The sequence below is a fragment of the Meriones unguiculatus genome, chromosome 12 (assembly GCF_030254825.1).
Source record: "Meriones unguiculatus strain TT.TT164.6M chromosome 12, Bangor_MerUng_6.1, whole genome shotgun sequence".
In the NCBI taxonomy this organism is placed as follows: domain Eukaryota; kingdom Metazoa; phylum Chordata; class Mammalia; order Rodentia; family Muridae; genus Meriones; species Meriones unguiculatus.
Genome location: NC_083360.1, coordinates 80,191,200 through 80,204,898, shown reverse-complemented (window position 1 = coordinate 80,204,898; position 13,699 = coordinate 80,191,200). Strand labels below are relative to the sequence as shown.

Sequence of the window (13,699 nt, the reverse complement as noted above, 5' to 3'; positions counted from 1 at the left end):
TTGTCGCTACTTCCTAACTTCGACTTTGCTACGGTCGTGAGCCACGACATAAATATTTCGGGAAACAGAAGTTTGGCGAAGGGGTCGAGACCCACAGGTTGAGAACCCCTAGTGCCGGTGGCCTGCGTCAGTGTTGAAATAAGGATTGATCGAAAGTAGGACTAGGGGTGGGGAGTCCTGAGGTGGAAAAGAAAGCAGACTCTTCTTGTTTTAAAGAGTGGGTTAAATTCCAACAGAAATCGGGAATGTAACTGATGGGAATATTTGGCTTGACGGCCAGTGCTCCAATCCTTTCTAGTCCAAACTGATGTAATGAAAACAACACCACGTCCTGACCCATACATGAAAGGCAGTAAAACATTATGACTTGTTCTCTCAGAAACGAAAACATTCTTTACACATTAGGAGTCTTTATCCATCTACTTTCTAACAGCACACAATGCACTTCTTCACGGACAGTCCTGTCACTATTTACTCTGAAAATGGTATTTAAGTGACTAAAACTCTGACTACTCTCTACAGGGATGAGAATGAGAAGGGGGAGGAGAAAAACACTAAAATCTTTTCTTATTTACCACCTTTGTCATATTTTCTCCTCAAGATGACCAACGTGTTTGTGTGTGTGTATGTGTGTGTGTGTGTGTGTGTGTGTGCGTGTTCAGATAACTAACGGTGACTGAGCAATGCAATGACTGAGGAATTGTGTGTCAGGGGGTAGCAAAACAGCAGTGCAAAGACACCACGGCGAAAGTCTAACTTGGAAATACTAGCATCATTGCCGCCATGACAGTGGCAACCATTTATTGATTGCTCCAATGGAAGGTCTCCTAGAAGGAGTCACGTTCTTTAATTACAGTGAAACGAAATATCACCGATTTCCCCTAGAAACCATGTAAATCCTACCATTCCTTCCATTTTACAGGCAAGGAAATTAACACTCGGGAGGGTCAAAACCCATCTCGTCTTTGTAGTTGGTTACATGGTGACCCTGTAGCTATTCGGACGCTAAATGAGCTGTGGGGTTTCGTGCAGATATATGTTTGCATGTGAAAACACATGGAAAGCCATATATAATTAAAATTGCCTATCGGGGACTTCCAGTTGATTTGAAACTCTTGATAGCACATAGGATAAAGGCAACATTTTTCCCCGACTTAAGAAAATATAGAAATTGTCAGTTTTCTTCCAACACTGCAGAGGAGCTGCCTCAGAACATGAGGCACAGAGTTCAGATCATGGGATCTGAGACAAGGGATATATCCAGGTTAAAATTCTTAGGCTTTAAGAATAGATGGGCGCCTTGAACAAACTGAAATTCTCCAATACAAACTTAAACACCAGCGCACAGAGCATAGGAGCAGCGAACACACTGGACAACTGTCCTGTGAGATGTATATACCTCTTGCCCACCAGCAAGACACCGCTTAGGACAGCCATGTCTAAACAAGGGGACTACCGAGTGGAGATGTCTCAAGTCATTTTCAAACAAAGAGAGGTAAAAACAAGTACGCACAGCTTTCTAACTTAATTCGCTCCATTGTAAAAAACAAAAAACCAGTCACACCTTGTAGCATCTTGTTCCTGTCTCTTTTTTCTAAAATACTGATCTTTAGCTGAATGACGTTGATTTTTTTTAAAATAGTGCACAGCTGACTTTACCCCATTCTCAGAGTCAAAATATACTGCGTATGAAATAACTTCCTCGCCTCCTTTGCATGTCATCCAGGAGTCAAAAGGCAATTCCAGGTAATTGGTTGGCAGACATGATAATATGAATTTAAAACAAACCACGTTTTTGTTCTATTTTTCCTAGCCTTGGGTGTGCATGTTTTCAAAGATTACAAGTTATGTAATTGCTCACAATTTTTCTATCAAATTGTATTCAAACTTCCGCTCAGGGAGTCTATCATAATATATTAACAGAAAATGTAATTGTGCCATGCCCAGGGGAGCGGGGGAGAAACAAAGACGCAAACTTCACACATACCTGTGATACCTCAACTCCACAGTGCTTCCCACAAGTGATTGGATTGTGCTGGCTGACCATCTGCAAGTCATTTTAGTTAAGTACCCATCAGTTTCACATGATAGATTGATATTGACATCTATTTAAAACACATTAAAATATTAATATAAAGCAAAAACACCAAAAATCATGAAAAAAAAAATTTTTTCTTACATCTTTAATAGGACTCTAACAGCATCCATGACAACAAGCGACCTCATGGGACAGGTTGGTCAAGGCCTTGGGATTCTTACCAATCACGTATAATTCGGCATAGCGGTGATGGCACTCTTGCTCATTGCAGCAGTATACCGCGTCGTACGTGAACTTCCCGCGTGGTCTGGTGGCTTTCAAGTTGGAAAAAGTCACTCTGCTAACGTGGTCACTCACAATGCTGTACTGTTTCTCAGGGATTTTCTCAGCCAGATTCATCCACCAGACTATCTGCTTTGAGGAGATAATCTGGTTGTCCTTTCGGTAGATGCAGTGAAAGGAAGCATTCGACCCAACGCTTGTCAGAATTTTGGGTGGGAAGTACATGACGTCTGTAACGAGGAAAGAGAGGTGGGTGTCCAGGTGGAAACAGAAACCGTCTCGGGAGCAGTCTGTACCTCAGGAAAGAGGTTCCCACATTCCCAGCAACCCTGCCAAAACCAAGTAAGTGCACTGAGGATCTGGCTGATGCCAGGGAGAGCCTCGGGAACTCTTGCTCTCAGGGGGGCAGCATGCCAAGCTTCTAAGCATGAGCGCATTCATCACAACTATGTTTGGTCATTTTCCAAGTGACAGGCAAAATTAACTAAATGAAGTATCTCGTGGCTTGCACCATAACTTGTTTTCCACTGGGCCATTAAAACTGAATGTGCGTGAATGTTAAAGGAAAAAGGGGACCAGTGAGATGGCTCAACAGATAAAGGTGCTTGTCACCAGGACTGATGACCTGAGTTCAGTCCCTCGGACCGACATGATGGGATGAGAGAACTGACTCCCACAAGTTGTCCTCTGACCTCAACCATGGGCACCCATGGCACGTGGGTGCATGTGAAATAATTGTAACTTTGAAGTTTCAAAAGAGTCAGTGAAACAGTGTATGTTCTCAGCACAGATCACTGTGATCCAAAATCCTGAAGAAAAGGGGATTTTGCTATCGTTTTCTTCGTGGTTCTGAAAGTTTCTGATAAACACGTGAAGAAATGGGTAGATGGTTTGCTCTGTGATACGATGTTGAAAGTACGGCAATGGTTTTATACCCACTGTCCACAGCGGACACCCGTGCTAACTCAGTCTATGGTAAACAGACACGGGCTAGCACCGAGCGTCATTTTATGGGCAAAATCGGGGGGGGGGGGACTAGATGATGGGCATGACTGAGCATGACCCCAGCCTCGAGGACATGCAGCCTTCGAGTGAGTGGACCTCACTGCTGGCCCGTGCCTGTCCCACGCCTGAGATGGGAATCTCCGCTCATGCTCCACAGCTCCACTGCCGCACTGGCTCAAGCCTCAGGGTTATGCTTGCTTTCTCTCATGGTGCAGATTAACGTTCGTGAGCAAACTGGTCAACACTGGCTCAGCTCCCTCTCACAATCTCACTTTGTGCCAAGCAATTGGCGTCAATCTTCCCATCTCTTTAGGCTTTAATACCTAGGCTGTGATAGCATAAGCTAAAACAGTGTCTGAACATTAAGAATTCGGGTGCTGTAACAAGCACTTCATTGTGTTATTTCACACTAATCAGATCTTACAGACCCTGATCTTACAGACAAGGAAACCGAGGCACAGAAAGGTTAAGAACCTCTCCAAAGAAATCACAGTGATGGTCCTTGTACAAACTGATAGACTTCAGAATCAATGCTTCTAAGACACAGATGGCTTTCCAACTAATTAGCACTTCTTAAATACAAAATCATCAATAAGGATAACGGAGGCTGGTGAATGAAATGGATGAACTATGCTCAGTATTTGACGTTGCTATTTCTGTGTAACCACAAGGGAGACTGAACAAGCAGAACCAAAGGACAACTGAGTGTCTTCCTGAATTCACAACCGAGCTCTGGCAGGGTTAGAAACCACACGAGATTCTTGGGGCTCTGAGATACACTGCATCTCACCTCTCCAAGAAACTTGGGAATAAACCGCAGTTTCTCTGGTGTTAAAAATAGCTTTGAAAGGAGGCAGAGAGGAGACGTGGCTGGATGCCAGACACGTAGGTCTCTGAGTCACTGCAGCCAGATCGAAAGCCCAGGAGACCTCTCACACCTGAAAAAGACTGCTGACTGGCATGGGCCAGGGGTGGGAGTCTAGGTCAAATGTAGGACAGTTTTACTGAGCACCCAAGAGTGTCCGTTGCATCCACAGTGTTCTCTGCAGTAACACGTGCTGGGGTGGATTTCCAGGCACAGCTAAGCCGGGCATTCTGAGCTGATGCCAACAGGTTGTTAAAGCAGTTACGAACGTCAAAGTAGCCGATTCCAAGAAAAGACCAAGACCCACCCACCACGTGAAAAGCTTCTACCAGGCTTGCATGATTGGCAGGAAAACCTTCTGTAGGGATAAAAAGTCCAATTTTTACTGTTGACACCAGGTACTGTGGAGCAGCAAACGAGTCTGCAGGGAACAATAGGAAGACATCGCAGCACACTGACTACAGGGTGAGACACATCCCACAAAATGGCTGAACCGTCACTGATATCCTCAAGGCTTTTGACATGAGGACAATTTGATCCTCTGCAGTTATGGTGAATCCAGAGAGCAAACCAAAGAATGCTAGAGTATGGGAAGAAAGAGGGTTTAAAAAAAAAGTTTTGGGGTCTGTTGTCACTGCATGGGAAAAACACGGCATCCACCCTCTAAAGCATTGCTCCTAAAAAAGGTGGCACTAAAAAAGGTCCTGTGGCCAGGAAGAGAACTGGTTTTCCTAATACCCTTGCTGGATTACCTGGCCTTGTGCAAGGAGCTGGAGTCCATCCCAGCAGGTAATGACTGTGTAAGGAAAAAAAAAAAAAAAACAGCCACCCTAGCAGCAGCTGCTGCTGTTGCTACTGACAGCATTGCTGGAGCCGGAGGACTCACCAGGACAGGGCGGTCCATCCCCTCCTGTAGCCCCTCTGGGAACTGGGGCTCCTCCACCTGGTTTAAGACCACTCTTGGGTCCACCAACTGGCCTGTCCCCTGCTCAAGGAATGTTGCTATACATGCCTTCCTTCATAAATAAATTTCCTCCACCAGAAATCAGAGGTCGACCCTCCCCAGGGATGCACGCACAAAGACCCCAGGATGTTGCTGATAAAGATGATTCTTTCTCTTCCCTCTAAGGCATCTCGTGAAATTGTATAGCCTGTGAGCTCTTTTGTACAATCTTTTTGTATTAATTATAGTTAATAAAAAACATGCAGAGCAAATTAAAACAAAACAAAAAACAACCAAGCCAGGCATGGTGGTGCACACTTTTAATCCCTAGCACTCAGAGAGGCAGAGGCAGGTGGAGCTGTGTGAGTTCGAGGCCAGCCTGGTCTGCAGAGTGAGCCCAGGACAGCCAGGGCTACACAGAGAAACCCTGTCTCAAAAACAAACAACTCTGAAAGTATGAAGGAAGACTTTACTCTGGAAACTCCAAAAGCAGGCTGGCAGATGGCCCAGTAGGTAAATAGCTGGCTACACAAGCCTGAGAACCCAAGTTGAGGAGCATAAAATGCAGAGCACAGTAATCAGAGCCTGTGATCTTGGCACGGGAAAGCAGAGACAGGAAGATCCTAGGGGCTGGTCCAGACCTCTAGTGCAGCTTAGCCAGCAAGCTCCAGGACCAGGACGAGACCCTATCTTTAAAAATAAGGTAAAGAATGACAGACGAAGACAGACAAAGTCAACCTGGCCTCTGCAAGCACACATGCACACGTGCAAACACACACTCTCACGTACACACAGGCACCTCTAAAAGTAAACATTTAATATCTTATGTATATGTCAAATGAGTACACTTGAATACTAACTGTAAACTAAAGAATTAACAACATAAATGGTTTACTCTGGGTTCTTTAAGGTAGAGATTTCAAATTAACTTTGTGTCTTTTTGAAGTGTTTCACTAGATGGCCAAGAGAGGCCTCAGACTCATCCTCCTCTTGCTTCATGCTCCAGAATACTAGAATGCACAGACCTGGATCACCATGCCCAGCTTGAAAATTTCTTCCTTTCATATTAAAACAATCAATAAAAGAGTGTTTTGGGAGCAGATACAGTTTTCATTAACAAATTAACCTGTTCAAGATTTAAGTAAGACGTAGCTGGGCACAGGCACACAAGTCTTTAATCCCAGCACTCAAGAGGCTTGAGGCCGGAAGAATGTCAGTCCAAAGTCAGCCTCGGCTGTATTCCTTTGGAGACCTCGACTCAAAAAAGTATTTTAAATACAATTTTAATATTATTTTCCCCTCTTGATCGGGGGAAATAAAATTTGAAGATGCTCTCGATACACCAATGGCAAGGAAGGTCTGGGACAATATTTCCACAGCTAGGTTTGCAAGGCCTACCTTGTGTGGTAAAGACCTGAGGTGAACTCCAGTCACTCCAGACTCCTGAGCCATCCAGTCTCCTGCTCCTCACCTGGACCTCATAGGAAGATCCAGGAAGCACGTTGTTGACCAACAGGGATGCCGCTGAGACAATTTCAGCAGCCTGTTAAATGAGATGTTGAAACATCAGAACATCAAGTTGATGTGGGATGTTTGCCAAAACTGATAACAAGTAGGCCTCAGCAAACGTCAAAGAGTTATAATCTTACAGATGACCTGGCTGGTGATAGAATTAGAACAGAAATCAATGGCCAAACGAAAAACAAATGCCATGCATCTGCCAATGGAATTTTAAAGCACCTGTAGATCAAATGAAAACTGTGACAATTGACAAATATTAACTGAAAACTAGTTTCTGTAAGGTCTTTAGGATTTTTGAGAAATGATCCTGAAGTTACTAGGAATCTTGTAGTTGTTTCGCCATCTGTCACATATCTGGTTGACACAGTGCGCAGAGGTGTAGAGAGGACTGTTACAAGTCCCTGGGGAAAGCTGAGCAGAAGAGGGACAGCAGTGATGTGAAGGTCCTGACCCCCACAGTGAGCTACGGGGCACGCGTCAATGCACTTTATAAACCAGAGGGGAAGACATCTAACACCAAACCCAAGCTCTAGCTAAGGATGCCCATGCAGCAATTCAGTTTTCTACTAATGTGCTTCAATTGAACTCCCTGCTTTCTTCAAGACTGTGAGGGGAAGAGATGGGTCATAGGTTAGATCTCATGAAAAGCGTAGGTATGCATGGAACACTATCAGGACCTTCGCATTTATAGCCCTGTGATCTCCAACTTATTAATGAGAAAGTATCTCGTATAGCCATAACTCCCGGCACCAAGGGCTCCCAAACTTCTCTCTGTAAAAATAAGGCCTTAGAAAAGTGACACAATTGTCAACAGGCCTTTTTTAAATTAATTAATTAATTAGAATTTTTATTTATTACAACTTATTCACTTTGTATCCCAGCTGTAGCCCCCTCCCTTGTCCCTTCCCAATCCTACCCTCACTCCCGCATCTCCTCCCATGCCCCTCCTCCAGTCCACTGATAGGGGAGGTCCTTCTCCCCTTCCATCTGAACCTAGTCTATCAGGTCTCATCAGGACTGGTTGCACTGTCCTCCTCAGTGGCCTGGTACAGCTGCACTCCCCCAAGGGGAGATGATCAAAGAGCAGGCCAATCAGTTTATGTCAGAATCAGTCCCTGTTCCCATTACTAGGGAACCCACTTGGAGACTGAGCTGCCATAGGTTACATCTGTGCAGGGGTTCTAGGTTATCTCCATCCATGGTCTTTGTTTGGAGTATCAGTCTCAGAAAAGACCCCTAGGCCCAGATTTTTTGGTTCTGTTGCTCTCCTTGTGGAGTTCCTGTCCCCTCCAGATCTTTCTATCTCCCCCTTCTTCCATAAGATTTCCTGCACTCTGCCCAAAGTTTGGCTATGAGTCTCAGCATCTGCTTTAATACCTTCTGGGTAGGGTCTTTCAGGTGCCTACCACAGAGGGCCTCTGAAAAGGTTGGTTTTTATATCATTCCTGCTGATGAAAACAGTTATAATTTTAAGTTAAACTTATAACGGGTCCTGAAGTGGAGTCACAGGCCTTTAATCCCAGCACTCCAGAGGCAGAGGCAGGCAGATATCATCTGAGTTTGAGGCCAGCCAAACGCAGTCTACAGATTGAGTTCCAAGACAGCCAGGGCTATACCCGATCTCAAATATATATATATCTAAAACCTGACTTTTTATATAGTATTTAAATTATCTCAATATGTAACATTCAATATAATCCATTCTACTCTAGAAAGGACAGGCATGTTTAACTTGCATGAGTAATTTTTAAGAGACTCAAGAATCTTAATCACTTCTCATTTTTTTTTTTTTTTACCAAAATATACTTACCTCTCTTTTAATTGTTGAATTCTCTGAATATTTCACTTGATATTGAAGTGGAAATGGTGCCGCTGTTGGGCTGTTCCAAGAAATCTTTAAGTTACCGTCGTCTGTGATTTCCATACGTAAACCTACTGGTGGATCAGGCTTCACTTAAGGAGGGAAAAAAAAGACTTTTAAATCAGGCAATTTTCCGGGCAATCCTATCCAAGTAAAATGAAGTTGAAATGAACTGCCAGCACAGCTTGCCTTTCAAATACTTAAAAAGTTACCTCGTTCTCGTGCTAATTACAGAGCTAAAGCAAAGATACATGATGGGTCCTTCCTCTTGGACCATACTCATCACAGCAAAACCCGTCTTTGTGTCTTTTTCCCCTAGGTGGGAAGACTGTAAGCCAGTAAATGAGATGGTTTTGATGAATGTGATTTCCTTTTCTAAAATGTCTGCCTAACTTTACTTTGCCCAGTAATTTTCAGACTTACTGGGTGTCTGCCTAGGCCCAGTGCTTTTGCTGGTCATGAGGACAACAACAAAACACTATTCAGAAAAAGCACAGAGCTGGGCAAAATCAGCACATTGATTCATGCAAAATAACAACCCAGACTCACTCGTTTGACTCAGAACATTACCATCAATAAATGCACCATTAGAAGGACCTGCCTGTTAGCCAGGCGTGGTGGTGCACACCATTAATCCCAGCACTAAGGGAGGCAGAGGCAGGCAGATCACTGTGAGTTTGAGACCAACCTGGTTTACCAAGTGAGTCCAGGACAGCCAAGGCTACACAGAGAAATCCTGTCTTAACAAACAAACAAAGCGCTGGGGAGACTTGCCCGCCACTTAGCCCCAAACACCCATCAGCATCCCCTCACCAATCACGAAGCGTGCCCATATTCTGCCTCTCAGCATAGCCTCCAACACCCTCACGAGGATCTTAGCAATAAGAGAATGAGGCACTCCACCCATGGGAGACTGCCTTGTGCTTGAGCTATGCAGTGTATGGCTTGACTGTTTATTGGTCTGCTGTTGACTCTACTCACTACCACAAGCCCTGCTGTGTAAGTGGGAGCCCTGTGCTGTTCACGGTGTTGCCAGCCCCGACGATAGGCCCTGCATGACTTCTAAGATATATTTATTGGCAGAACACACATTTTTAATAATTTTCAGAAAACTATCTGAGGTGTAAACAGATTGAGAATCAGATAGTAGACATCCCTTCACTACATCCAAGGACTTAAAGAAGCCACAGCTGCTTCAAAAGACCATTTCAGGGCTCATGTTAGAGACATTTAGTACTGTGAACACACTGGAGAAGCCGCCAGTTATACCCTAGAACTGTATTTCCCATGCTTTTCACTATTGATCAAAGCGATGTCAGCCAGCAAAAATCTTTAGCCCACAGGGAACCATTAAAGCCCTTTCTGTGATGGATGTTTTAGGGCCACTGTCATTCTGAAGGGTACTTACCAACAAGCATGGGCTGCACTGACATTAGAGGCGACTGAACACTCACACCAGCAGACGTGATTTCCAAATACATCAGAAGAGAGTAGTTGAGTTTGGCTCTTGGTACCGGCACACGGCATTCACACTCCTGGACATTGCAGTTACACTGGACAGTCTGAAAATTGTCTTTCAGTGGGGCCAGAGACAAATAATCTATGACTTCAGGCCTGTATTTAAATATGAGAGCAAAATATGAGGATAGGTGTGGAAGTGCTGGACAGGTTTTGAAACTGGGACATCAAATCCAGCTTAAAGATGGGCTATATCAGAAAACACCAAGAGGAGAACTAGAGCAGATCAATTGTCATGGGTGCAGACAGGAACTGACAAGAAAGCCCTAAGATACCACCCACAGTGAAAATACCCTTTAAAACAATTATGAAATAAAGGCTCTTTCTTCTCAGACATACCTAAACTTAAAGAATCATCTTCAGATATGCATTATAAAAATGCTAAAGGAAGATCTTGGACACAAGAAGATAAAAGGAGATTGAAACCTGGTGTCACACAGAGGAAGGAGTTTAACGTTGAGGATAATTATTTATAGGCTAATTAAGGCAAACATGGCAACCATGTGTTTACAGGGCATGGCATAGACCGCACTAAACTATGGAACATAAGTGCCAGGCTTGGGAGGGAGCTAGAAATGTGCAACTGAAGTGATAGATGAAGTGGTACAGAGTCACTTAGACTCTGAGACATGTCATCATTCAGAAGCCACCAAAGTAAAAAGTTATGCAGATAGAGCTAACAGGCAAAAAGCTGATTAAATGAAATCATGAAAATAACCAAAACAGTGGGAAAAAATGTAACTATGTGGTGATGCACTTGGGAGGCAGAGGCAGGCGAATCTCTGAGTTTGAGGCCAGCCTGGTCTACAGAGCTAGTCCCAGGACAGCCAAGGATACACAGAGAAATCCTGTTTTTTTTTTGGGGGGGGGACAAGAAAAATGAGAAAAGAGGCAAGAGGCTTAAGAATAGAGTTAACAGCATTAAATACAAATAGTCTAAATGTCCCGTTTAGAAAGAAGTCGGTAGCAAACTAGGCAGAAAATAAGACCCAATTATAAACCTCTCATAAAAAAAATCAATTTTAACACTAAAACTCAAATTTAGTAAAGGACATGGTTAGAAAAAGATATGCTATTTCAAGATAAATAAAAATAAAGGTGAATGGCTATTTAATGTCAGTTAGAGTTGAATTCAGCACAATAATTATTTTCCAAGGTAAAGAAGGTAATTTGTAACAAAGAAAAATCACGGATGAGGTCACCAAAAGTATATAATGCGTATGTACCTAATACATGGTAGAAATAGGCAAATTCATAACTACTGCCGAAAAGTCCAACCCTTCTCTAATAATTAATGTAACAAGTACACAAAATGACTCAGGATCAAGGACTGGACAACACTGTCAAACCACTTGACTCATGTAGTGAGACTGGTTCTCCACATCCTCACCATAGAAGATCACCTTGCAGCAAGCCAGCAAGCAGCATTGCAGATGTGTGCAAAACAAGCCATCTGTCCCGTAGAAGGACAGTGTTGGCCAAGAGCAGCAGAATTTCTGACAGGAGACAGTAGACCTAAATATGTATCCATATATTTAACTCTTACTTACTTTCAAAAGTAAATAAACTTGTTCCTATCTATAAGAATTAAATATAGTGTGAAGAAGAAGAGGAGGAGGGCAGGGGCCGAGGAGATGGCTCGGCGGGTGAGCTGCTTGCTACAGTTGTGAGGACCTTATGCTGAACTCAAAGAACCCATATAATTTCTGAATGCAACTGCAAGCGTCTGTGAAGCCGGTTCTCTTACTGAAAAACTGAAACAGGAGAATCCACAGAAGCTCTCAGGCTAGCTAACCCGATTTCTTAGCAACAAATAAGAGACCCTGCCTCAAAGCAAGGTGTGATGTGAGGACTGACACTCTAGGTTGTAATCTGAGCTACACACACACAAATGCACAAACATGTTGCTACCATCTATTTCATTTCTTATGTATACGAACACATTTTACTTGAAAGTACATAATGATGGAAGAACATTTGTCAAATTGATTTTTAAATGTGGCTTCTTTGCAAACTTTACCTTGAGCAAAATTTTCTAGTTGGAGACATAAGTATTTGGAATTTAAAATTCATTGTTAATAGCCACACGTGATTCAGAAAAGGTACATTCGGTCCTCTGACCTTTGATACAACTTTTTTTTTCTTCCCATAAAATTTCTCTATAAGATCATTAGCGTTCTCTAAGCCAGGCTTAGGCTAAATTAGTATAGGGACGCTGCCAAAGAGTGCCACCTGAGGTCCTGATTTAGGAAAGTTGACAGCGTAACCCAGTGCACAACCTTTGAGCTGTAAAAAACGGTTCCACAAAACTTTACCTTGCTAATATCAAATAATTCAAAGAATACACATTCTTAGACTTCATATGAAAATTTCAGTAGGTTTAAGGTCACAGGTTCTGTGTCTTTAATAAATACAAATGTTCTACCTCTACCTGAGTCCCACTGGATAGGCCTGGATGGGAGGGTCTAACCTAGATAAGCTTTACTGAGGAAGGAAACTGTACTATACTAAATTCTCTCTCCAAATAAGTGGGAAATCAACAAGGACAAAAGGAAAGAAAGAAGAAGAAAAGCATCAACAGAAAGAAAAGAATCTCAGTGTTTCTCACTAGTGATAAAACAGCAGAGAGGGGAGAAAAGACCCACATGAATTAGCCATGGACCACAATATTATGACCACGAAACATCAAGCCTTAGTACTTGAAATGGGTGTGGACAATTATGCCCTCTGAGATGTTTGTTTTCTCACAGTGGCACATTCCCAAACTTTTATGCATACTACAACTTAGCAAACAATGGATACATTTCCCTATTGTAGGAAGGAGAACTAAGTTTCTTGATACTAAATACTAAGGAACAAGGAAAGAAGGAGATAAGGGAGAGGTAAAGAGGGAGGGAGAAAGAGAGAGAGAGAGAGAGAGTGGATTAGAATGGGACCCTAGGAAAAAAAGGAGGGGCAGGCCTAGTGACACATGACTTTAATTCCAGCACTTGAAAGGCAGAGACAGATGAAGGGGCCAGCCTGGTCTACAGAGTGAGTTTCAGGACAGCTAGAAACAGAGACAGAGAAACCCTGTCTGGAGGCAGGGGGCGGGGGGGGGGAAGGGAATGGGACAATGGAAGGAACACAAATTCAGTCACTATGGGTGCATATAGAGGTATAGTCTTGTGTACATATGTGTAACTGGCTGACTGGATGTGTGGTCTGGAAGGGTTAGAAGCAATGTCAACTACAGAAACTTCCAGATGGAGTTTCATAGCTCCCATCCTCTAGTAAAAATCTACACAGCTGCTTCGGCTGTGGGTCAAGACTAATGCCGGGAAAAGAGAGCTCTCAAAAACCAGTAGTAAAAGGGACTGGAAACAATACCAGGGCACAAGAGCCAACTTGAATTGGCTCTCACTGGGCAAGTAGAGATTAGTTGGAGTAATAAAACTGTTGAAGTCTGGAATATTGAAATCTGCTGTGAGACATAGCTGCAGCCATTTCAGCTTCCATTGTTTCTAAGGTAAAATTAAGGTCAAAATTTTAAACTTCTAACCTTGCTTCCTAAAAGTAGTTATTTATAGCTGACAGTAACAAACTCCACCAAGGATCCAAGTTAACCTATACCAATACACCCTGCCAACGGGTCTAGATGACCTTATACTTTGTACGATTCAATAG

General features: G+C 43.2%; 1 protein-coding gene across 3 annotated transcripts in view; it reads right to left on the bottom strand.

The window, feature by feature from the left end:
• Positions 1-13,699, bottom strand: part of Lepr (leptin receptor) — a 78,336-nt gene that overhangs the window by 31,123 nt on the left and 33,514 nt on the right. For all 3 annotated transcript variants that reach the window (XM_060365981.1, XM_060365980.1, XM_060365979.1), the window contains exons 6-10: positions 9,924-10,129; positions 8,465-8,607; positions 6,532-6,676; positions 2,260-2,550; positions 1,988-2,105 (exon numbers count right to left, since the gene is read on the bottom strand). In XM_060365981.1, the coding sequence (XP_060221964.1) occupies positions 1,988-2,105; positions 2,260-2,550; positions 6,532-6,676; positions 8,465-8,607; positions 9,924-10,129 (903 nt within the window). The remainder of the gene's footprint in view (positions 1-1,987; positions 2,106-2,259; positions 2,551-6,531; positions 6,677-8,464; positions 8,608-9,923; positions 10,130-13,699) is intronic.